Genomic DNA, 27,145 nt, shown 5'->3' on the forward strand with positions numbered 1-27,145 from the left:
AGATTTTGGCAGATGCTACAAGTACAACATGGCACCAGTCCCAGCTCACTCCCCTCACTAAAATGGACTAGCAAACTCAGAGTATTTTGGACATCCTATCCAGCCCTTTTATGACACACCCCACTCCTAATGAGGTGAGAAAACGGTTGAGGCTGCCCTCTTAGAAGACTAAGGTCTACCTTATAAGATAGTGGTGCAAAAAATGGCGGCTCAAGTGGCTGCTCTCCATTCACTTTTGCCTAGTGCAGGTATAACATTTCCCAGTCTTCTAACCATATTTGGGAAACTAGAAACATGCCACTGCCTTCCCATGGTCTGCTTTAACTACAACCTAGTGCTAAGCTTATGTCAGTATTAGCCATGGCTGATGTCCACAAGAAGTGCCCTCACAACTACGATTTGAAAGAAGTTTGCAAATGCTGGTTATCAGGGAATCTGCTTCTAAACACACTACTGCTACAAATACACAAGGGAAATTGGTTGGCACCAATACAGATGTCATCCTATATTCCATGGGTAGAGGAGGAGGAGTGCAAGCCCTCACAACACTGCCAGTGCCCTAACCACAGCAAGACCATCACAACAGCACCAAGCCTGGATATGGAACATCGCATGGGCTTAATGGAGGATGCAGATTTTGGGAGTGCTACACTAGCTTCAAACCAATACAGGGGCATGCCCAGATGCTGTCACATGCCAACTACATCGTCTCTGTGTGCTCAGAAACACACACACACACTCACTCACTCACTCACTCCAGTTAGTTCTAGTGGCTGCTACAATGTTTTCAAACAGCAACATTTACCTGGCAGCCCGAAAGTCCTGCGTCTCGACCAAACAATGGAAACGGACTTCTTTCTGATGTTTTCCCTACAAAATAAAATTTTTAAAAAATGAAATACCTACTTCAGACATGCTAAGAACCTCATAAGTTTTAAGCTGCAAAAAGGAATATAAAAGGGTATACAAAATGAAATTCACAAAAGTGTTTATATTTTAAATATTTTATATACTTCATAATGTGCAATGAAAAATGCCAGCTTTTGCTGTCTTGCAATTATGGGATTATTTTTGCTGATCCAGTACTGAAGTCAAACTTGTTTACAAATAAATGTCTGCTTAAAACTGAAAGGCATGAAGGAGAAAGTAGTATTTCATCTCTCCCTCTTGTAACAGTGAAGGTTCCTGTGAACTTAATAAGACTGACATATCGTTCACTATCACTGGCTTGCAAAGCAGGGGTGACATTGTTCAAAAGCAAAAGAAAGTTAACGATTTTCTGCTCAAGTAATTTGCCCACAACAACTTTCAGGCAAAGCAAATAAAAGACCAAGCATGCAAAATTGTTCGAAGCAGCATGAATCATGCTCTTCAGGTTAACCGGACTCAGCATTTTCTTTCCTGTAAATAAAAGAGTCCTACACCAAATGATAAACAACTTTGACTAAAGTATGCAATATTCCAGGCAGGATTTAGTGCAAATATTTCCACAACGGTAAGGGTTATAAAGGCTGGAAGAGGAGAAGCTGAAATCTGCATTCCTCAAACTTTGCCAGTGGTGGTGGGGTAGGTTTACCTTTCCACAGACTCCATAATAAGCCATGATCAGCCTGCATTTGTGGGGCTTACAGAGTTGCTTGGCCTCTGCTGTAACACCCCCCAGCTGGGGGGTAACACACACGACCGCCTTCACTTCAGCTTAGCAAAACTGCCGAGTGTACCAAGCTGAGGGTCAGTCTCCATTACAGGCAAGCGAGATGATCACTTAAGGAAGGGCAGCATGCTCTGAGTCTGGTAAGGAGGAGACCACACCCAGGGCTCTTGCCCTTTGCTGAAGCTCAAGTGCAAACCCAGCACGGAAGGGTCTTGGGCCAAGAAGAAATCCCAGCAGACCACATCCTAATGCAATCCGAGAGACTCCCAGCCACTGAAGCCACCTAATGGCACAGCAGGGAAGTAACCGACTCAACAGCACCACTTTACTTTGACCCAGCCACTGACGGAACGGCCATGCCTGGTGCCCTGCTGCCGCCCGGGGCTCCCATCACCCACCTAACTCTCAAGCTGCCAAATCAATCAATCACTCAATCTTTATTACGGTCATAGACATAGACAAAGCATAAAGTAAGAATGGTGATTACATAAAGCCATAGTAGCAAGTTGCCAACACATTTGCACCCCACTTTTAAGCCCCTGGACACTGTCCACTCAGGAGACTCCCTTGCCTGTAACTCACTACAATTCGGGGGGGGGGCTGCTCCAGCACTGCCCAGGAAGCTCCCAGCCACACAGGGGCCGACTTGTGGCACTCCCCAGCTTGGTGCTCTCTCCGAACTTGCTTTGGACCACTGGCTTAAGGTGCTGACCCAGCAGCCTTGGGGGGCCCTCTCCTCCCCCTACAGGGTGAAACCTGGATCTCATCAAGACATGCCCTTCCCTCTCATGGTCTTCAGATGACCAGGTACAAAACTCTCTCTCTCTCTCTCTCTCTCTCTCCCCCCACTTCCTTCTCCTCGCTCCTTTTATTTTTGCTTTCCCCTCCCACGAGCAGCCTCTATCATCCCCTGCTTTTCTCTCTGGACACTGTGTTGATCCTCAACTGGTCAGAGCTGGTGAGGAAGGAGGAGCAGCCCCCTAGCACTTGAGGAATCCGCCCACACACCCGCCCCAGCTTCCAAGCAGAAGCTCCTTCCAAATGAGCTGGTCTTCCAGCCACGGCCATACAGCCAAGGGGCACACAGGTACAGGGCACTCGTCCAAGTGTGGTAACAGGAGCTCCAAGGAGAGCCTAGACAGCTGGACCCATCACCACACCGTGTCAGGAATTCTAGGAAGTCTTCACTTTACAGAGGGGAAGAAATGGCAACAGAACCAGTTCAGAGATGCTAAATAGATTCCTGGACCAGCCCAGAACAAAGCTGGTTTCTGCTTAAGAAGAGGCAAAACAAACCAAGTGTATCACTTGACTTTATTCAGAACAGTTTATCCAACAGTGAAACAATCCTCCAACCCACTGGGTATACAGTATAACCTCAGCACTGTAATGTGATGCCTTCAAGCACAGCTATGCAAATGTCATCTCAGTGGGTCAGACAACACAGGCTCCTGACTACACACACACACACACACACACACACACACACACCCTGCACAGGAACTGCTTCGCTGTGGTGCAGTCCCATGCCACTGGGGAGCAGCTTTATGCAAATCAAACCATCAGGTGGGCCTTCCCCACCTCCCTCCTGGCAGGACACCACTGCCCCTCCACACCACACAGGTTTCACCTGTCATAATAGGCACTTTGCTAGTAAGCCTCTGAACTACTCTCAAGAGGTTTCAAATACTGTAACATGCTGGCTTACAGCGACTAAAGCCATACACACACACACACACGTCTGTCAAGACACGCTCTCTAAGAAGTGTACTGATATCACTGCTGCAAGCATACCAAGAAAACGGAAACATCCCTACAATGTGTCCAGGGAACACCTTAAAGCAAAAATGTTCAAGGTACCAAATTAGTTCTCCATAATTGGGAAATTAAGTTGGTTGCCCTTTCCAAGTGCTCACAGCACAGTAATCTCTCCAGAGTCAGAAACAACTAGCCCTATCTGGCCCCCAAGAGACACTGCCTGGACTCCCAGTTGCCGAAGAGGGATGTAGAGTCAGCTGAGACGCTAGAAACAGGCGGAGTGGGCTGTGTGCGTTGGGGAGCGAGAGTCGGGTCTGCTTCCACGTGTCAGCGAGCTCCTCTTAGCGACACAACAGGCAGCTTGCCCATGACTATGATGCTGCGTGATATACAATGACGAAGGAATAAATCCTGAAATGAGGATAATTCAAACCTCAGTGCATGTCAGGAGATAAACAAGACCATTATGCAAGTTGCACACAAAGCGTTTACCCAGCAAACTGGAAAAGACCTCAGTCTTTTTAAATGCAGAGGACTTTTACAGCCTGATGAATAACTCCACCCGAAAGCAAAACATTCTTGAAAGCTACACCATTAGTTAGAAACTAGAGAAGCCAGACACACACCAGAGAGGAAAAGAATGCTGCTACCCAGCTCTGAGGCACAGAACCATGCTTGACAGCAGCAGCCTGACAAACGCTCAGGCATGCAGCGAAGACAGAAAGCGTGCTGAGCATCCTCCTTGGACTTGCTGTGCGTGGACCTCGCACCAGCACCTCGCTGAATTGCAGGTGGTCATACCAGTGGGATCAGGTTGTAAATTAGTAATCTTGTTGGAAACTCAAGGAAATTCTCTGCCAATGAAAAGAATAATCTAAATCTGTGTTACATGTGCATTAACTACATATTAATAATATTTATACACAAAGATGCTTGTAATGTAAACTACCTTTGTGTTTTAGTTATAAAAGAGATCCTGAGAAGTTTTCATTCAGATGGTGGAATTTAACCTCTAGTGTGGTCACAGAATAAATGCCATTACATTAAAAGTTACCCAGTGTTGCAAACTGTATGCAAATATGTTTAACTTGCATAGATATTCTACATTTAGGTAAATTATACTCAGTGTTAAGATTTTGTAGAACTTTGTTAATTGTCTGACAAGGGTAATTATGATGACAACTGGAGGAATGACCGGCAGTCCTGCGGAATGGAAAGCAGATTGTCATACACAACAGAAACACATAATCCAAACTGATGGCCCCCTGCTGTCTGAAGTGCGGGGGGGGGGGGGCACCAGGGCCTTGACCACAGCCCCTGCACTGTGGAATGCCCAGCCCACCGCAGCAAGAATTATTACCCCAAACTGACTATCTGATTAACAGTTTTTCAGAACCTGGACTTTGTACAATTCTACATCAATCAGCACCATCAGACCAAAGTAAATCCCTTAACATCACACCTACACAGAAAGCGGGATGGAGCTGCTTGCTGGCCTATCAATGAACAGGAAGGGATCCTGCCACGTTTCTACAAGGACAACCAAGATCTCTGTTCCAACGTCTGGTAAGAGACTAAATGGCTTCGCGAGTCCTTGTCATCCTGAATAATCTGGAGTTACCTACATGTTTCACTACTCAGCCCTGACTCCAGATCATTTATGAACAGAGTAAGTAGGCTTTATTCAAAATGCATTAAAACTAAATAGACAGCTGGGCAATATGCAAATCTCTGCTGAAGAGGCATTCATAGCTGGTGTACAGGTAGAATGGAAGAGAGCAAACATCAGGTGGCAAAATAAGATGCATGTTTGTTTTGAAAGTGCTCTCCAGTTATGGAAAGCTGTATATCTCGGGACTACAAGATGTTAAGGAAGTCACTGCACTGCCAAAATTATGAATACCCCAAGGAACAGAGCAGCCTTGATCTTATCCTGCATGTAACAGCGTAGCATTAAATCTTTTTGAAGAGAGCTATGTTAGTATAAATTAAAGAGCCATGTGTATTGTCTGTTAAACTACCCTGATGCTGACTCTGCAGTCTTTTAAATTTAATGGAAATCCAAGTAATAGAAATTCAGCACACATTCTTGAATTTCCCAATACCTATCCTTCAATCAGCTGAAGAAATTACAAGAGTTCAAGAATTGTGAAAAATTTGGAACACAGTCTAAAAATTCCATTTCACTTTTAAATATTTACTTATCATATTTGTATACCTCCCCCAAACATACATCTCAAGTTTTTCCACTCAAGAATGACTGAACATTTCACAGGCAATTATGCTTTCATTTGCAGTCATCGTTATACAATGAAAAGCTAATGCATGTTCTGGATGTTGGGTTTGGAGGGTCCTTGAATGTTCTGTAATTTTAACTTCAGTCTTTTAAAAGTTTAACTTCAGAGAGGCCAAGTGCAGCAAGAAAAGGTGCCCCTTCCCTCTCTGTCCGCCTTGTCTCCATTCCCTTCCTGATCCTGTCATAATCTCTCGTGTCAAGACCAGACTGTCAGTCCCTCTGAGCAGCAACCTGTCCTCTCCTCCTCCATAAAGCTCCATGTAGGCCGAGGGAGAGACCCAGATCCATCTCTCTTCCCAAGTTCCGTTGCTGCGGGGTGGGGAAGAGACCCCGCTTCCCTTGTGCCACCATCTTCACCCACCAAAGATCACTAAAAGCAAGGCTGGACAGACCCTGAGCACCTGGGAGTCTCACTTGCCTCCTGAATGTCTGAAATGGCTCTGGTTTCCAATCCTCACATCTGAAATATGGATAGCTCTTTTCCTAGCCAGCATACAGGACATGCTGAATATATAGCAAAGAGGCAGAATACAAGGTAAGCAGTGTTTATTGTTGACAACTCACTTGTTTTTATTTCTGCTCCATGTTGCAGCTTAAGCAACTTAGTTCTTCCCAACTGTATGAATATTGCAAGAGAGGCTCCTGTCCCCTTGGGCCTGCGACTCTTCTCGTTGGGCCTATTATCACTTTAATTACAGTCTCCTCCCAGGTGGTCCTGTTCGTGGATGACTGCAGTTTATACGCAGTTACTAAATATATACAGAATGTTAACTATAGCTAAGGTATAATTATTTTGCACAGCTTAATAAAAATAATTATGGCTGTAAGCACATTGTTACTGGAATCGCCTCCTTTTGCTGACCTTTCAGTAGTGTGTTTGTTACTTTTCTATGTGATGATTTTACAAAATAAACAGCATTCCATTTCTCTTTATCTGAAAGTTCAGAGGTCACCTCCCACACAGTACCTCCAGTGACTGTTGCTGGTGTCTATCTTGTGTTTCTTTTTAGATTGTGAGCCCTTTGGGGACAGGGATCCATCTTCTTATTTATTTGTTATTTCTCTGTATAAACCGCCCTGAGCCATTTTTGGAAGTGCAGTATAAAAATCGAATTATTATTATCTCTTGTTTACACAGTCAGACAGGTGTTATTGACTGGTTTGTTTTATCCAGACATCGAGTCCTTCCCAAGGACCTGGGATGGCTGAATTTTATTGTCAATTGTTATAGATATTGTCGCAGAATATAGGCTGTTCCCAGTAAAGCTGCTTTTTGTAATGGGCTGATGGTGATTTCTGTGGCCCCGATGGTGTTGAGGTGCTCTTCAAGGTCTTTTGGAACTGCACCCAGGGCACCAATTACCACTGGGATTATTTGGGTCTTTTTCTGCCACAGCCTTTCATATCCCCCAGTGAGGCACTACCTTGGCGTGGTTGTGGGGCTTGTGTGCTCTGAGGAAGGTGAGAGCTATGCCAGAGGTCCAACCATACTGGACAGGTCTCACCAGAGGAGCCAGACAAAGAGTGCCTCTCCCATCAACAATATGGTGAGACGTAACTTTAATAAATCTATACCGGATCGGTCGTCGCCCGGGTCAACTGCCCCCAGGGCGCCAATTACCACTGGGATTATTTTGGTCTTTTTCTGCCACAGCCTTTCAATTTCAATTTGTAGATCTTTGTATTTGGTGATTTTTTCTATTTCTTTTTCTTCTATTCTGCTATCCCCTAGTATTGCTATGTCGATTATTTTGACTTCTTTTTCTTTCTTCTCGACTACAGATATATCTGGTGTGTTGTGTGGCAGATGTTTGTCTGTTTGTAGTCGGAAGTCCCATAATATTTTTGCATCTTCATTTTCTTCAACTTTTTCAATTTTATGGTCCCACCAATTCTTGGCTGCAGGTAGCTTGTATTTTTTGCAGATGTTCCAGTGTATCATCCCTGCTACCTTGTCATGCCTTTGTTTGTAGTCAGTCTGTGCGATCTTCTTACAACAGCTGATCAGGTGGTCCACTGTTTCATCTGCTTCTTTACAAAGGCGGCACTTGCTGTTTGTTGTGGATTTTTCGACTTTGGCTCTTATTGCATTTGTTCTTAGTTCCTGTTCTTGTGCAGCCAGTATTAAACCCTCTGTTTCTTTCTTCAAGTTGCCATTCTTAAGCCATTGCCAGGTCTTGGTGATGTCTGATTTTCCACTTATATTGTGCAAGTATTGCCCATGCAGTGGCTTATTTTTCCATTTTTCTGCTCGGTTCTTGACTTGTTCTTTCTTGTAGGCCTGCTTTCTTTCATTGGTGTTGAATAGTTTCTCGTTTTTGACCATTTGAAGTGCATCTTCTTCACTGTCCTTGATATATTCTTCAAGGCCTCTTTTCTCCTCCTCTACTGTTTGATGGACTTGCAGCATTCCTCTTCCACCTGAGCTGCGAGGTAGGTAGAACCTATCTATATCACTGTGGGGGTGCAGAGCATGATTGATGGTCATGATTTTCCTGGTCTTACGATCTAGCGTCTCTAGCTCTGCCTGGGTCCAGTCTATAATTCCTGCAGTGTATCTGAGAACAGGTATAGCCCAGGTGTTTATGGCTTGTATGGTGTTCCCGCCATTGAGTTTTGACTTTAGGATTTTTCTAACTCTCCTGATGTATTCACTTCCAATTTTTCTTTTAACTTCAGTGTGTGCGATGTTATCAGCCTGGAGAATGCCCAAATATTTGTAACGTTCTTTCTCTTCCAGGTTCTTGATCTTGCTTCCATTGGGCAGTTCTATTCCTTCTGTTTTTGTTCTTTTTCCTCTTTTCATTCTTAATGCAGCACACTTGTCTAGTCCAAACTCCATTGCTATATCGCTACTGAATATACGGACAGTGTTTAGCAGTGATTCGATTTCTGACTGGGACTTTCCATACAACTTCAGATCATCCATGTTCAGCAGATGGTTGGTTTGACTTGATGTTTTAGATGTTTGGTATCCGAGGCCTGTTTTGTTGAGTATTTGTGAAAGTGGGGTCATGGCGATTACAAACAATAGAGGGGATAGTGAGTCCCCTTGGAAAATGCCTCTTCTAATGCTAACCTGTCCAAGTGCCTCGCCATTGATTGTTAACTGTGTACTCCACCTGCTCATTGCTTTTTTAATAAATATCTGAATGTTTTTGCTGACACCCGTTGTTTCTAAACATTTTAGTATCCATGTGTGAGGCAATGAATCGAAGGCTTTCTTGTAGTCAATCCATGCAACACTTAGATTTGTTTTTCTTCTCTTGCAGTTTTCTAAAATCATTTTGTCAATCAGCAGCTGGTCTTTTGTGCCTCTGGTGTTCGGGCAATTTCCTTTCTGTTCAACTGGAAGCTGTTTGTTAGTTAATAAGTGTTGCATCACTTCATCTGCTATTATTCCAGTTAATAATTTGAACATGGTTGGCAGGCAGGTTATCGGTCTATAATTACTTGGAACTGCACCTTTTGCTGGGTCTTTCATGATGAGATGGGTTTTCCCAGTTGTTAGCCATTGTTCAATATCACCTCCTTGCAAAATGTGATTGAACTGTTTTGATAGTTGTTTATGAAGGCTTGTTAGGTGTTTAAGCCAAAAGCCATGCAGTTCATTGTCGCCTGGCGCAGTCCAATTTTTAATTTTCTTTGCTCTTTCACTTATTAATTCTGGTGTTATTATTAGATCTTGCATTTGTTGGTTACATTTTTTGACCTCTTTCCTCCAGCCTGCTTTTTTATTATAATCTATTGGATTGTCCCATAATTTCCCCCCAAATGCACTGTTTCTTCTTTATACTTTCTTCACTTCTTGTCTTTCATATTTTTCAATTTACTAGCATCTGATCTAAGCCTGGAGATTTTATTTTCTAATCTAATCTTCCATTTAGGTGATGTACTGCTTTCTTTTTTTACAGGTCCACTGATCTTATATCCGAGCTCTTGTGTTGTTATTGTTGCTGCACTGTACATTAGTTGGTTTGTTTCTTGCAAATTATTGGTTGTTATTTCTGCAAGTGCAGCACTGACATCTTTTAATGCCTGAGCAAGTTGGTTTTTGGCAACTGTTTTTAGAGCTGGAAGTCGAACCCTGGTGGATGTTTGGTTCATGTGCTCAGTTATTTTTTGCTTTAGTTCTTGTTGCTTTTCTGTTAAACGGCATTCGGGTTTTTGAGGTGAAGGCAAAGGGGAGGTTGCCTGGTTTTGATTTTGAAACAGTTCAGCAACAGTGGCATCCTCAATTTCCAACACCTCCTCCACCTGCGCCTGAGCAACTTCTTCAATTGGTGATAATTCTTCTTCCATATCTTGAGCCTGTGTTGCTCTTTGCAGTTCTTCTAGCTCAACTCCTGTGAATACTTTATTTCTTATTATGAATCTTCTCTGGTCTGCTAGCCTTTGTTCTGTTATTTCTGTGTCTGGATGCTTCTCTTTCCAAATTTGGTACATTCTTTTTAAATAACCTCTTCTAGTTGGACTAGACTTGTAATAGCAGATTATTTCCTTGTTGGCATTTTTCGTATATTTTTTTCGGTTAAGCGACGTTTCTTCCAGTAACTTTGCTGTCTCCAGCCCTGGTTGCTCAACTGAAGATCCTGAGTCCTGTTGCCCACTTGCCACCAGATGTCCAGGGACTATAGCATCTGGCGCGGTCCTTGTTGACCCAGGCGACGACCGATCCGGTATAGATTTATTAAAGTTACGTCTCACCATATTGTTGATGGGAGAGGCACTCTTTGTCTTGCTCCTCTGGTGAGACCTGTCCAGTATGGTTGGACCTCTGGCATAGCTCTCACCTTCATCAGAGCACACAAGCCCCACAACCACGCCAAGGTAGTGCCTCACTGGGGGTTGTTGTTGTTGTTGTAATAATAATAATAATAGTTGCACTCCCTCTTCATGTCTCAAGGAGCCAAGCAAATCATTTGCCATGGATAACCTACAGTGAACTGTGTATTATTTCTCTTGTGATACATCTGTGAGTTAACTGCAATTCCTCCAGATTTGTTGCTCTGCCATTTGCCAATCTGAGGGTGTTCCCCTCTTATCATTGCATGGTTTAATTGAAAGCCACACACTCACAAAACACCCTGCCAGAAGATGTGAAAGCCACTTGCTCAGATAGTTTAAAAATGGAATGAGTCCAAGTCATGGACAGCAAGGCCCATCCATGGCTGCTGGTCATGGTGATGGAATATCCAAGCTCAGAATAAGTGGAACTCAATACCAATTGCTAAGGGTTGTGGCCTTCATATCCTGCTTGCAAGCTTCCAGGAAATAAGTGGTAATTGTTGGAAACAAGATGATGACTGCCATCCAACAGAGTTTTCACCAAGCGCCATTTGAGTGCATTACTAGATTTGATTTTTACTAGCTAGATGTAGCAGCACCAACAACATGCTATTTAGACCTCTGCACTCCTGAGAGCTTGCCTGACGTGAGCTACATTAGACTTCCTACCTGTGGGCCACAGCCAGACACCTTTGTAAAACATCAGCAGCAAATGTTGTGTTGAAGCCTCCAGTGATTGTCTAATAGCCGACAGTCTTCCTCATCACCAAGCAAAGCACCAACCCATACCAACTTATGACATGAAGAATTCACTGGAATTTTTACAATATGCTCCCATGAAATTGCCTACACACATACACACACACACACAGGAGCATTTGTATCTTGAGATTATCAGAAGCAGCATTTTTTAAAATGACAACAACGGTCCAGCTTCAGCATGCAAGAGAAAACCTCCACGGACCTTCTGTAGCACCTCCATTTATTAGACCAAAATTTTGGGGCAAGCCTTGTTAATTAATAGCAGGTGCTCCCCAGCAGTACTTGGAGGATTTTAACCATACTGAGAAACTTCTGCTGCTTCCAGGAATCTGCTTCTCCAGTAATTAAGTTTGGATACACATAGACTAATTCAAACAGAAACCACGACTAGAGGATGGGAACCTCAAGGAGGCCTGCATCAGCACTCCTCCTCCTCCACTTCTAGCACAGCACCAACCCACAGTTTGCTGACCTTTTGTGCAAAGCCTGTTTGGATGGAAGTTTATACTGGTGGAGATTTCCAACTCTGTTGAGGGAGGAAATATGGCTATTTGGTGGCTGGGTGGCACTTTCCCCACTGGAAGAAGCACCTTCTTCTTCATGAACACTGCTGCCTATGAAGATAATCGGGAGATGTCCAGTTGTGGTTACAACCAGCTCATTTGGTGGTGGCCCAAAAGCAAGCTTTCTCTAGAGTTGCCCTAGGGCTCTGGAACAAGCTCCAAAACAAAATCAGAACCTCCCCATGCCTGGTGGTTTTTAAGCAACATCTGAAAATGCACCTATTTTATCAAGCTTTTAGTTCATAATGTTTTAAAGTTTTATTGATTTTAAATTCTTTTGCATGATATAATGTTTTAACTGTTTGTGTTTTAGTCTGTAAATCACCCAGATTTGTATAGGGGATGGTATATCATTGCAAGTAAATAAACAAAAGGCACAGAGCCTGAACCAAGTCTAGGACATCAGCTACCAGGGACCAGAAGAGACTACCCCAAACACCAACCTTTTTGCAGATTGGCTCCCAATCTTCACACACTAAAAGTGGGGTAGAAATAAGTGGCTTGCTATTAAATCAGAAACAAGCGAGAGAGGAGGGAGAGCACAAGCACTAAGACTGCTCATAGGGTGCCACAATAGATCAGAACCAGCCCACCATTCTGTAGGCATATTTTTATCTTGGCATTCATGCAATTTCTTGTTTACTACTGGGGTTTCTGTAAAATCTAGAGAATGTGTTCCGATTCCAGAGTGAAAATTAGAAATGTAATTCACGTGTCAAGTAAATCCATCTGAATGTTAACTGCATTCTGGACTAGAAATTTTGGTCCCCAATCAAAATGAGTAACAGTAAAGCTGCAGGCACAATAGTCTCCATATACCACAATCTATTATCCCTGTCAAGCTAATGTTCCATGTTGAACCATATGGCATGGATACATATTCAACAAAGAAAATCCCTTAAACCTGTTATCATCAGCATTTGCAGTCATCCCAAAAAACCTGACATAAACAGCTTTATTGCGTTTTGAGCACTTCACTTAATATCCCTGGCAAAAGCAATGCACACAGCACAAAAAACGAGAAAATATAAGTGAAAAGGGCTATGAAGTGGCTGTACATTTTATTATTTCCCTAAGCAACTGCTTTTCAGTTATGGCAAAATCAAACCTCTGACACCATTATTCTGCTAAACAAAAAATTTCTGCACTTGTAACAATGCTGTTAAACATGAATATTTTCTAATTCTGATACTTCCTTTCCCCCTATAGTCATTGCATAACCACAGAAGTCCAGCAGTGCTTCATTAGAACTAAGGAAATTTGAATCAAGTGTCTTTATATGCATTGGGGGTAGGTCATAGATGAATTAAGAACTCCCCAAAGCCTCTGGTACCTGGCACAACCCATCACATCAAGTCAGAGATGAGGCTCAGGGAAGAGCAGAACTACACTCCAGCCCCCAGAGTAGCAACAATAAAGCACTGAGAAAACACACCAGCAAATCCTGAACACAGCATCAATTTCGGTTAATTACAGCCTTGTCAGCAATGCGATTATTCAAACAGCTCATGCAAATGTTAATGGGTTCTTATTTGCATATTTATTTTTTCCTTTGTTGAAAATGTCATCATTACATTCTACAATGATGAATACTGCTGATGAAGTGGTCCGATATGCAATTAGTCATTAAGTGGAATGAATAGATCAATTATGAAAAAACTGAGATTAAAAATATCAGAGATTTAAAAATATCAAATATTCCCAGCTAACTGGGCAAGAGGCACCTTTTAACATGGTGATTCTCTTTACTGAGCAGGGGAAGAGTTAACTGGCCCTCTCCAGCCCCCGCACAGCACCCCGCCCCCCAGTGACTGTTGCTGGTGTCTGTCTTATGTTTCCTTTTAGATTGTGAGCCCTTTGGGGACAGGAAGCCATCTGATTATTTCTCTGTCTAAACCACCCTGAGCCATTTTTGGAAGGGCAGTATAGAAATTGAATGAATGGATGGATGGATGAAACAGGACCACCCAATATCACTAAAGAATTCTTTTTTTAAAAAAACAAAAACCCACACAATATATTTTCATCATTTAAATTTCAAAATAGTTAAGATCACTTTGAAAATTTTAAATGAGGTTAAGAATACTATATCTGATATTTGATGCAGTATATGGCGGGAGGGAGGCAGAATCTATATTATCCCTGACACAGCTGGCTTAAATTCTTTTTGGGTGTCAACTGTTATTTGAAGGATCACTCAGCCTTCTAGTCAGTGCACGCATAGGGTACCAAGTTCCTAGTTTTATAAAATACATGGAGTAGAGAAAGCATAGCTTGGAATCCTATTTTTAAAGGAACATCCTGCTTAGCCTTTTTCAACTGCTTGCTATAGTTATTCAGTCAGTGCTTGCTATTTGCAGGAAACAGAGTGGGACCGGGGCGGGGGGGGGGACATTACTGCCGACCAGATGGGGACATTCCACATGACCAAACCAATCCATCACCTCGGTGGGGCGCAGGTGCAACACAGCCGTGAAGCAACACACCATTTCACAGTCTATCGGGCACAAACACATGGTCCCCAATCAATGGCACCCTAAGGACTGGCGGGGGGGAGGCTCTCTGGAGTCTCTCTGGTCCATGCCTGATGACTTCATAATCACACATCATTTCATTCACTGGAGGATACAAACCAGCATTCTAATAACCTTCTTCTATTGAAAGTGTTTCACATTGTGCATATTAATATGAGTGCTGTTTATAAAGAAGTCGCTGACTTGAAGCTGTATCACGTGGAGGAGACTGAAACAACCTGAAGCGGATAACTGCTGCCCCAAGGATTTTCTGCTCAGCTCAAGATCAATGACAGACAGCATTACTCATTTAGCAGCAAAGACCACATATGATGCTATTCTCTTAACACAAAAGAAGCCATTAAACAATACCAAGCTAGCAGAGATCAAAGGAGCATGTACACAGACAGACACACCCCAGAAAAATATACTGCAACGAATAAGCTAGCCTTAAAACATTTGACAACTTTCTGTAATTTGGGGTAGAAATGCCGCAGCTGGCACATTTTTAAAAACTGTGTAAAGGCACCTGTGGCATTTACCCCGGATGCTGCATTTACTCGCAAATCGAGGCAAAGGAAAGGAGGCTGCCGAGGAAGAGGAGGCAGAAGAAGAAGAGGCGGCAGCCGTGGAGACGGACACTGGGGCGCAAGGACAACACTTCAGCGAGGCCAGGCTCTGCAGTCCATTTTAGGGTGGCACCACAGCCCATGGAGGGCGGGGGGGGGGGGGGCAGAAGAGAAGCAAGCTGGGGGAAAGGAAGGCAGCAGCGGAGGCGGCAGCAGCAAGCCAGCCAGCCCGGCCTTGGCCTTCCCCACTGAGGAGGCGTGGAGGCAGTACAGCAGGGCCCTTCGACTGATGAGAGACTCCACACCGGAGAGAGCCTGGAAGCAACAGAGTTCCTCCCCTGCCTTTACTTGGCTGTATTTAATTGGTTTAGCTGCAGCGTTTATGGTGTTTCTTTGGGGGGAAATCCAGCCTTTTCCCTTCAGTGCGGCATTTATGCTGATGCGGTGCTTCTGCCCCAAATCACAGTAATGTTTTTAATGGTAGACTGACAGAATTCATGTTCCTTCCGCGGGCATCTCACACTCATACTAGTCATTTCTGGGGCAAAAAGATGGAAGTGGGAGAGAGAGATTGCGAGTTGTATGTAGAATAATAATCCCAACAGAAGTTGTTTTTCTCCTTGGGTCTTCCATAATAATCTACTTTCCTGTCCAACACATACAGAGCACCAGCTAGATGCCATGGCTAAAGTGTCAGACTAGGACTTGGGAGACCCAGGTTCAGACCCCCATTCAAGCATGAAACTCACTGGTATCCTCCTCTTTCCAAATCTGTCACAAAACTCTGAGAGTAACCACTGAAGCTCTCCTTAGCTGGCATTTGGGGCCAGTGATTTAGGTAGCAACTGCAGGAAGAGCAAGGGTTCCAAGATGATACTGAAATGCCTACATTCTTGCCACCCATATGCAGTAGCACAAGGCATCCCCGGCCCCGGCCCCACCCTTCCTCCCCATTGAACCTGCCTGAGCAACCACCAAAAACCATCACTGGGGGCCAGGATATCCCAAAGAGACTAGCAGAGTGGTGCCTCCACTGGCAGTCCCCAGCCATCTCCCCATGCAGCCTCCCACACCATAGGCCATGCACTTGCCACATGTCCCACAACCCTCAGCAAAGATTTGACAAGCGGCTCAGGGAACTCCCACAAGGAGGTGGCGGCGGGGGACGTGCAATGTACGTTGGTACATTGCACTAGAGGTATCCTCTTGTACAAGCACACACCATCGCACTCTGACTATTTTTAAAAAAAATTCAAGAGATAAATGTTTTATCTGTCCGTCATGTTGAACATTGGGTCTCTTATGTCAAAATAAATGTGTTCGTCTTGAAGATGCTACAAGACTGTTTTTGCTGTCTTAACGGCTAGTGAGACAACCCCTCCTAACCGAGCAGAGGCACCTTTGCAGGGGGGCAGCAACTGGCCCTCTCCAACCCCAGCACAGCATCCCTCCAGTGGCTGCTGTTGGTGTCTACCTTCAGTTTCTTTGTAGATTGTGAGCCCTTTGGGGTCAGGGGACCATCTTATTTATTTATGTATTATTTATTTTTCTATGTAAACTGCTTTGAGAACTTTGGTTGAAGAGCGGGATATAAATTGTTGTACTTGTAGTTGTCCAGTCTTCTGGTGCCTCTCACTACTACATTTTCGGCAATTTCCTTATTCTTTTCCTAAAGATTTCCTTAGCTATGCTCAAGCTTGCCTTTTTTGTAGTGCTAACAACTCTCAACACCAAATTGTATGGAAATTTTCAGGGAACAATCCACACACCCCCCCCCCCCAGATCTTTTGAGAGCAATCACAGCTAGTGCTGTGTTCACTGTGCACCAATCTGCAGCTTTCCTGTCATTTGCCAGCACTGGGTCCCAACGGTCTAAGCTCCTTCGGGAATGTCTTGCAATCTGCTCTACATTCAGCCATTAAGAACATAAGAACGTAAGAACAGCCCGGCTGGATCAGGCCCAAGGAAGCCCATCTAGTCCAGCATCCTGTTCACACAGTGGCCCACCAGATGTCGCTGGAAGCCCACAGGCAGGAGTTGAGGGCAGGCCCTCTCTCCTGCTGTTACTCCCCTGCAACTGGTAATCAGAAGCATACTGCCTTTGAGGCTGGAGGTGGCCTATAGTCCTCCAACTATAACCTCCATGAAGTTATCCAAACCCCTCTTGAAGCGTTCCAGGTTGTTGGCTGTCACCACATCTTGTGGCAGAGAATTCCACAAGTTGATTATGCGTTATGTGAAAAAAATACTTCCACTTGCTGGTCTTAGATTTCCTGGCAATCAATTTCATGGGATGACCCCTGCTTCTAGAGTTATGGGAGAGGGAGAAGAATTTCTCTCTATCCACTTTCTCCACACCATGCATGATTTTATAGACCTCTATCATGTCTCCCCGCAGTTGTCTTTTCTCTAAACAAAATAGCCTCAAGTGTTGTAGCCTTGCCTCATAAGGAAGGTGCTCCAGCCCCCTGATCATCTTGGTTGCCCTCTTCTGCACCTTTTCCAGTTCTACAATGTCCTTTTTTGGATGTGATGACCAGAATTGTACACTACTCCAGGTGTGGACGCACCATAATTTTGTATAAGGGTATCATAATATTAGCACATTTATTTTCAATCCCCTTCCTAATGATCCTTAGCGTGGAATTGGCCTTTTTCACAGCTGCCACACACTGAGTTGACACTTTTAATGAGCTGTCCACCACAACCCCAAGATCCCTCTCCTGGACAGTCACCGACAGCTCAGATCAGCATATACTTGAAGTTGGGGTTTTCTGTCCCAATGTGCATCACTTTACACTTACCAACACTGAATCACATTTGCCACTTTGTCGCCCACTCCCCCATTTTGGAGAGATCCTTTTGGAGCTCCTCACAATCTGTTTTGTATTTCACTACCCGGAAGAGTTTGGTATCATCTGCAAATTTAGCCACCTCGCTGCTTACCCCTACTTTTAGATCATTTATGACTAAATTAAGAAGCACCGGTCCCAGTACAGATCCCTGGAGGACCCCACTTCTTACTTCCCTCCATTGTGAAAACTCTCCATTTATACCTACCCTCTGTTTCCTGTCTTTCAACCAGTTAGCAATCCACACATGTACTTGCCCCTTATCCCATGACTGCTAAGTTTCCTCAAGAGTCTTTGATGAGGAACTTCCAACCGGCCTGTAATTTCCCGGATCACCCCGGTTCCCTTTTTGAAAATCGGTGTTACATTTGCTACTTTCCAGTCCTCTGGTACAGAGCGTGATTGCAGGCATAAGTTATATATTTTAGCAAGGAGGTCGGCAATTCCACATTTGAGTTCTTTGAGGACTCTTGGATGGATGCCATCTGGCCCTGGCAATTTGCTATTTTTCAGTTTTTCCAGACAGTATCTCTTGTCACTTCTATCTGACTAAGTTCTTTAGTCTCCATCCCCGAAAAACCTGGTTCAAGAACAGGTATACGCTCAGTATCCTCTGCCATGAAGACGGACGCAAAGAACTCATTTAGCTTCTCTGCAACCTCCATATTCTCCTTAATAATCCCTTTCACTCCGTCATTGTCTAACAGTCCAACCGCCTCCCTTCTGATGTATTTAAAGATGTTTTTGTTATTCCCCTTGATACTTTTAGCTAAATGTTCCTCAAACTCTCTTTTTGCCTCCCTTATTGTCACCCTGCATTTCTTTTGCCAGAGTTTGTGTTCCTTTCTGTTCTCTTCATTTGGACAGGCCTTCCAATTTCGGAAAGAGGTCTTCTTCCCTTTTATGGCTTCCTTGACATTACCCGTTAGCCATGCTGGCATCTTCCTGGACTTAGTGGTACCTTTCCCCCTTTGGGGTATACAATCTAACTGGGCTTCTAGTATTGTGGTTTTGAGTAAACTCCATGCACTCTGGAGCAAAGTGACTCTCCTGATTTTCCCTTTCAGCTTTCTTTTCACCATACTCCTCATTTTGGAAAAGTTTCCTCTTCTGAAATTCAAAATGTCTGTGTTAGACTGCCTTGGTGATTCTCTCCCCGCATGTATGCTGGATTTGATGGCACTATGGTCACTATTCCCTAAAGGGTCGATGACAATGACATCACGCACCAAGTCCTGGGTGCCACTCAGGATTAAGTCCAAGGTCGCCTTCGCTCTGGTTGGTTCCAAGACCAACTGTTCTAGGACACAGTCATTTAGCGTATTTAGAAATCTGACCTCTTTGTCATGACCTGACTGTGAATTTACCCAGTCTGTGTGTGGGTAATTTAAGTCACCCATGATTACAGCCCTGCCTCTCCTTGACGCCTTCCTGATTTCCTGCTGCAACTCCCAGTCACTGTCAGTGTTTTGATCCGGAGGGCAATAGCAGGTCCCCAGTAGCACGTTTCCTTTCAGGCCTTGTATTGTTACCCACAGGGTTTCTGTGGAGGACTCCAGTCCACCTAGATTTTCTAGCTTGTTAGATTCTATCCCTTCTTTAACATACAGTGCTACTCCACCTCCAAGGCACCCCTCCCTGTACTTTCTATAGAGTTTATATCCACGGATAGCAGTGTCCCACTGGTTCTCACTGTTCCACCATGAAGTTTGCTCTTTTGCTACTTTATTCAAATTAAAGCATCTGTTTACCCATATTGGTTCTCAAATATTAGAAAACATTAACTATATTCATCACACTAAACAATGCAATTCAAGATGGGTTATAGGCCATTTTAGCAGAATACATCAACAGCCCCCCAGTAGTCATTTTGAATTTTGCAATCCTTCAACAGCAGAGTAAAGAACACTGGGGCTCTCTTGCCTAAATGTAGCTCCTCCCTTACCTTCAATGATACCTAATAGCCTAGCTTCCCACCCCCACCCCCCAGTTGCATGCTGCATGCCTTGGTCTATTTTCCCTGCTATCCTGAGCCCCAGGATATGTAGCATTTTACTTGCTCCAGTTGACATTCATACAACAGCAGCTGTTTATATAAGTGCTATATGATTCAAGTTCCCCATAATTAATTCTTCAAAATTAATCATTTCATGAGCCACCAAAACTCAATTACTAGGTTTTTAATTATGATTCCACATAAAGTAATGAAACTATTTTTGTTAGTCTTGTAGGCTTTTAAAATTTATCTATCAAGTTTCTAGACTGCCTGTGGGCTTCCTGCAGCATCTGGTGGGCCACTGTGATAAACAGGATGCTGGACTAGATGGGCTGCCTTGGGCCCGATCCAGCAGGGCTGCTCTTATGTCCCAAACTTCCATCTCTGGGCAGTTTACAACTTTTTAAATCAGTTAAAGTGTAACGCTGAAATCAACAATCCAAGCATTTGCATTGCTAGTATTCTAACAAAAGCATTTTTAATTTTATGTTTTCAAGAGGAAAACAACAGAGGAAAGCAGGTCTTGTGGTAGCAAGCATGAATTGTCCCCTTTGCTAAGCAAGGTCTGCCCTGGCTTGCATGTGAATGGGAGACTCCATGTGTGAGCGCTGTCAGATATTACCCTGAGGGGAGGGGGCCGTTCCGGGAAGAGCACCTGCCTGCTTGCATGCAGAAGGTACCAAGTTCCCACCCTGGCATCTCCAAGACAGAGCTGAGAGAGACTCCTGCCAACAGCCTTGGAGACTGGTATAAAGCAGTTTACCTATGTTCCAAAGACATTCTGCAAAACACAACTGTATTTCTCTATTCTACACACACACACACACACACACACACACACACACACACACACACACAAGACTAAAGTATCTACTTGCCTATCAAACTATCTGCATGTTCCCTTCAGGGGGGAAAGAAAGCCTCTATCCTCCCACCTGCTCACCCCACCATTATGTCACACTTGACTTCAAAGGCGGCAGCAACTTGACAGTGCTGAGAGCAGCCAGCCAGTCATGAGGAAAGACTCCCTCGGAGCACTTGGAGCCCAGGCAGACATCTCAGAGCAGGGAGCACCTGTGACCTGCGAGGCCTGATGTCCTACACCTGATGGCGATCCCCAATGCTCCTCCTACCACAGCTGCTCACAAGGGAGCGACGGAGATGCTCCCAGGAAGGGGGCAGGCGGGGAAGAGGACGGAGTCGACACCTGCGACACTGCTGCACCAGAGGAACTGGATTCCTGATACATCTGTATAAAGCCTGCAGGTATTACTGTGTTTAGAGAGACTAAGCAAACTATTTGACTGGAACACTACTGCAAACAGAAAAGGGGAGGGGGGATAAGCTTAATGTGCTCTCTGATGTATGAAACCCCCCAAAGGTGAACATGCTCTGCACACAGCACTGGCACTAAGTACTTTCATGTTCTGAATAACCCATTAGTTTCTGCAGAAGAAAATTAAGAACAGACGAGAGCCCTCCAAGCAGACTCCCGGCTCAAGCAATACTTGGAGGAGAGGAGAACAGCCATCCCCAAAGCAGGTTACCCCCGATCAGAGGCAAGTCCAGTGATGTCCAAGGCTCTCGCATCAGTTACCAAAGTCACTTGGGCCGGTTCTCTCAGAAGTATCAGCTAAACGCCTGTGGGTTTCTTTACCTGTACATTAAAGAACTTTTCCGGACCTTTAGAATACAGGTTTCTTACAGTCAAAAAGGAACTGGAATAGACTTATCATCAACATGGCCAGCTTTAAAGGGAACATATTAAACAAACGGGTGTCTGGAGTGAAGCACCTTTTTACCTGCCATTACACAACACTTCAAACAACTACTGCTGCTAACACACGGCTGATGCCTCCCAAACTCCACGCCCTGCTCACCACACGGTCAGCACTGCTTTAAAGAGAGAGAACGCGGCACTCTGGAGCGACTCTCCCGGGGAGGACAAAGGCTAGCCTCCCAGGGTTCTGCTACCACTCTCTCCCGGAGTACAAGGTTGGTCTCTCCAGCCAAATGTTGTCCTCGTGGCAAGTGTGGAGGCCGGGTTTCAGGACACACCCGTATCCTTCTGTGGATGCCTGAAGTTGTGAAGTACTTGCTAGTGAAAGGCACACCATTTATCCAGCTAGTTCTAAGTTTCGGTGCAACTACAGAACAAGCATGGTGGACAAAGCCTGTTTGGTCTGCATGTGTTTCAAGATGTGTTTCTGCCGGTCACACCTGACATTCTCTTGCTCTGCACAAAGGGAGTGGTGTCTCCCCCCTCCCCCAGTGCACCCTTTCAACATCCAGCTTAGGGTCAGCATTCAGGAAATCATTTTCAATATTGTATTCCTGAAGGAGCCAACTAAAAAACTAGATCTGCCCAAGGAATTGCCAAGGCTGTGTGGGGGTGTACACACACACACACACACACACACACACTCTTTTGGCTCTTTTTAAGAGCTGAAGAGAATCTACTACTTGATAACTTTATTAATCTTGGACAAATGAAAGTCATGTGATCTTCAGAGGTCTATGTAGGTATAGCAGATTTAGAGATTCAGGAAGGCAATTATTGGGTGGGGAGATAAATGAAGAGTAGGTAAATTTTGTGTACTACTTAAGAGGAGGAAAGGGGGCTGTGCTTAAACCAAAGGACCAAGTCGATTTGATCATGTTTTCAAATGAACACGAGGTGATGGTATCTTCTGTTTAAGCACAGCGCTCTTTCCTCCTCTTAAGAAGCAGTTTCTCTTCTTGGGTGCTGCGTCCAGTAAAAATACTGTCACTCAAAATGACAGCATTATGCTGCATTTCCTTTGGGTTTTACAAGTCTTTTGTTCTTGTATTCATACCAATGTACATCTTTAGTTCCTTAATTTAGCAGCAGCCCCTAAAAAATCAAACATAAATCAGAAAGATAGTAGGAATCAGTGTCATTCACTGTGGGCAGGGGACTGTGATCACTTACGTATTTCAGTGTCTAAGCCACCTAGACCTCAGGGATGGGACTCTATTATTGACACTACATAATAAGATCAACAAGATCTATCTACTGTGCAGGAACTGAGAAATTTTAGTTCATCTGTGGTTGCCACCAACCCTGTTGCTCAAGTCCTTGGGAATATACAGAGGATCCGGGAGGGGGGGCACCCTCTGGAGGGGGCTGACTTAACACTGAACGGGGTGTGTGTGTGTGTGTGTGCGGGTGCGAAAGAGACACTCCGAAGCAGCAAGAGTTCCAGGCTCAGGATCTTCTCTCTGATTTTGTGCTGAATTCCAGAAGCTCTCAAAAGCAGCGAGGCAGGACTGGGGGGGTGGGGGGGTGGAGTCTCTTGTTCCGCACAAAGCAAGACACCCCCTTCTGCCTCAAGTCCCTAGACTGCCTGCAGGATCTGGGGAGGAGAGGGGTCTGTGCTTGGTCAGGAGCAAGTGACTGCCAGAATTTTGTTCTCAGTGTAAGTTTCTAAAAGCCTTTGGCAAGCGTTCCCCATTTCTGCCTCCAATTCAACCTCCCCCATATTCTAGGCAACTCGGAAAATGTTTTGGATTAAGCCAAGAGCCAAACTTTTACTGGTCACGCAAACAACTGATACATAAACTTACATCTACATGCCACAATAATAAAAGCACATCTTAGGAGGTGGTAATTTGCTTCCCCAGGGACTCACTCTCTTGCACACATCAACACTGCTTTCCAGTTACATCATTCAAGTTCTACCAAGAACCCTTCTTGCTGCCACAGAAGCATTATACTCCTTTTTTTTTTCTTGCCTTAAATCCTTAAAACAGCCGTTCTGCTCTTTCTAACTATTGGTATGATGTCATTCGCAATTATATAGCCTTGAGCCATTTGACAGCATCAAGTGCAACCATTGATTAAAGTGGATACACCACACCCAAGCAGAAGTACACACATATGCATACACCCATCAGAAGACAGTCATTCAATCAGAGCTCCAGCATTAAGGCTTCTTAAAAAGCAAACTTAAATACCACCCAGTTCCAACAATATGAGAAGCATCCTTTCATGCTGCAACCTAACCAGGAAAAAGGGTGAGGGTTCTGCTGGGCTTTTCAGCAACATTCACTGCCATTGACCATGGTCACCTCCCATTGGAACCGGGTAGCCTGATTCTGCAATGGTCCCTGTACTAACACAAGGGGCAGATCCAGAAGGTGTTGCAGGAGACCAATAACCTGAAACTTAATCCAGACAAAATGAGGATACTGTTGGCCAGCAGAAGATCTAATCAAGGAGACAAAGGTTAAGCCTGTTCTGGATGGGGTAGCACTTCCTCTACAAGAGAGGTTTACAGCCTGGGGATACTCCTGGACGCGATACAGCACTATTTATATACCGCTTTTCAACAAAAGTTCCCAAAGTGGTTTACATAGAGAAATAAAAATAAATAAAATGGCTCCCTGTCCCCAATCTAAAAAGGAACATAACTCAGACACCAGCAACAGCCACTGGAAGGATGATAATGATGATGATAATAATGATAATGATAATAATAATAATAATTCGATTATTAGCATTGGAAGAGGCATTTTCCAAGGGGACTCACTATCCCCTCTGTTTGTAATCGCCATGACCCCACTTTCACAAATACTCAACAAAACAGGCCTCGGATACCAAACATCTAAAACATCAAGTCAAATCAACCATCTGCTGTACATGGATGATCTGAAGTTGTATGGAAAGTCCCAGTCAGAAATCAAATCACTGCTAAACACTGTCCATACATTCAGTAGCAATATAGCAATGGAGTTTGGACTAGACAAGTGTGCTGCATTAATAATGAACAGAGGGAAAAGAACAAAAACAGAAGGAATAGAACTGCCCAATGGAAGCAAGATCAAGAACCTGGAAGAGAAAGAACGTTACAAATACTTGGGCATTCTCCAGGCTGATAACATCGCACACACTGAAGTTAAAAGAAAAATTGGAAGTGAATACATCAGGAGAGTTAGAAAAATCCTAAAGTCCAAACTCAATGGCGGGAACACCATACAAGCCATAAACACCTGGGCTATACCTGTTCTCAGATACACTGCAGGAATAATAGACTGGACCCAGGCAGAGCTAGAGACACTAGATCGTAAGACCAGGAAAATCATGACCATCAATCATGCTCTGCACCCCTGCAGTGATGTAGATAGGCTATACCTCCCTCGCAGCTCAGGTGGAAGAGGAATGCTGCAAGTCCATCAAACAATAGAGGAGGAGAAAAGAGGCCTTGAAGAATATATCAAGGACAGTGAAGAAGATGCTCTTAAAGTGGTCACTAATGAGAAATTTTTCAACACCAATGAAACAAAGCAGGCCTACAAGAAAGAACAAGTCAAGAACTGAGCAGAAAAATGGAAAAATAAGCCACTGCATGGGCAATACTTGCACAATATAAGTGGAAAATCAGACATCCCCAAGACCCGGCAATGGCTTAAGAATGGCAACTTGAAGAAAGAAACAGAGGGTTTAATACTGGCTGCACAAGAACAGGCACTAAGAACAAATGCAATAAGAGCCAAAGTCGAAAAATCCACCACAAACAGCAAGTGCCGCCTTTGTAAAGAAGCAGATGAAACAGTGGACCACCTGATCAGCTGTTGTAAGAAGATCGCACAGACTGACTACAAACAAAGGCATGACAAAGTAGCAGGGATGATACACTGGAACATCGCAAAAAATACAAGCTAACTGTAGTCAAACATTGGTGGGACCACAGAATTGAAAAAATTGAAGAAAATGAAGATGTAAAAATATTATGGGACTTCCGACTACAAACAGACAAACATCTGCCACACAATACACCAGATATAACTGTAGTCGAGAAGAAAGAAAAAGAAGTCAAAATAATCAACATAGCAATACCAGGGGATAGCAGAATGGAAGAAAAAGAAATAGAAAAAATCACCAAATACAAAGATCTACAAATTGAAATTGAAAGGCTGTGGCAGAAAAAGACCCAAATAATCCCCGTGGTCATTGGCGCCCTGGGTGCAGTTCCAAAAGACCTTGAAGAGCACCTCAACACCATAGGGGCCACCGAAATCACCATCAGCCAATTACAAAAAGCAGCTTTACTGGGAACAGCCCATATTCTGCGACGATATCTATAACAATTGACAATAAAATTCTGGCATCCCAGGTCCTTGGGAAGGACTCGATGTCATATGAGATGAACACATCATCCGGATTTTGAAAGAAACACACTGGCTGCCAGTTGGCTTATGGGTCCAACTCAAGGTGCTGATTATTACCTTTAAACTGCTAAACAGGCCCTAGGTAACTGTGGGACTGCCTGCTCCCTGCTGTGTCTACCCTGCCAGAAAAAGTTATTAAGGGGGACGACAGTCATTCCTTCCAAATATGGCAACCTTACCCTTGGCACCTTTCAGCCTGGATTTCTATGTCATGCTCATGGCTTACTCTTGTACTAGAACTACTCAGTGGTGTTCTTTGAACTCTTCTTTTGCACACTGACAACATCAACAGAATAATTCTGGAATCAGGAAAGAACACAAATCAGTTCAATATAATAGCTTAACTGCCTCTGACAAAAACACTTCAAAATGAATATTAAACTGCATCTTTCTACAGCAAATTGTTCATTACGGAATCATTATCAACTCTTGTTAGAGCAAATTTCTTGCTTCTACAGTGTACAAGATCATTAGAGTGCTTAAGAGCTCCATCATCAAAGACAGTGGCCATTCATAACCCACTATCTTTTCAGGCAAACATGCTTATGGCTGAGCATAATATACAAAAACCGCATACCCCATTGACATCCAATTCTCGCTTCCTAATGGTGCTTGTAAGCCCTGACAGCAGTGATGGAATATGCTTCTGTCTCTGTTTTAATACAATTTGGAAAACCACGAAAAGCAGATTGTTCCACTTCAGTGGGCAAGGCCAACTGAGCCACACACACACAAACTGGACCTTCAAAAAGAGAGACTGGTGCAGTAAAAGCAGTGAATCGTTGCAAGCAACTTGTAGCAAAATTCTTTCACTTTGCCTTTTGGTCGCGCTGAGGGGTTCGCGTTTCCCCTCGTGCCCTTTAACCTTTTTCTTATGCCGTTCCTTGCCATGTGGCAAGCAAAGATGGCGGCAGTGCCTCACTGACTGAGTCTTTTGCCTAGCCCTGCCTCTGTCCTCTCCCCCAAGTTCCTCCGATAAGGAACTGTAAGGGTATCCCGTGTCTGGGAAGGGTCCATGAAGGTAGTTAGTAAGAAGGAGGAAAACTCACTGTTCGTATGGAGTAGGAAGGTAAGGTGGGGCAGGAGCCCCAAGGAGTTCATCTGCTCAGGAAAGAAGACAAGAAGGAACGGTGAAGCTAGCCCTGAGCATGATAGGAGAAAGGGACGAACCTCAGCTACTTGGATAGACCTGGAATTCCTGC

At 44.1% G+C, this 27,145-nt stretch overlaps 1 protein-coding gene across 10 annotated transcripts in view; it reads right to left on the reverse strand.

Annotated features, from left to right (window-relative positions):
• The window catches only part of TCF12 (transcription factor 12), a 158,538-nt gene that overhangs the window by 86,824 nt on the left and 44,569 nt on the right, over nucleotides 1-27,145 (reverse strand). For 9 of the 10 annotated variants that reach the window (XM_053272098.1, XM_053272097.1, XM_053272093.1 and 6 more), the window contains one exon: nucleotides 806-870. The exons of the other annotated variant lie outside the window; for it this stretch is intronic. In XM_053272098.1, coding sequence (XP_053128073.1) covers nucleotides 806-870 — 65 coding nt within the window. The remainder of the gene's footprint in view (nucleotides 1-805; nucleotides 871-27,145) is intronic. 10 annotated transcript variants of the gene reach the window in all.

The sequence above is a fragment of the Hemicordylus capensis genome, chromosome 10 (assembly GCF_027244095.1).
Source record: "Hemicordylus capensis ecotype Gifberg chromosome 10, rHemCap1.1.pri, whole genome shotgun sequence".
Taxonomy (NCBI): Eukaryota; Metazoa; Chordata; class Lepidosauria; order Squamata; family Cordylidae; genus Hemicordylus; species Hemicordylus capensis.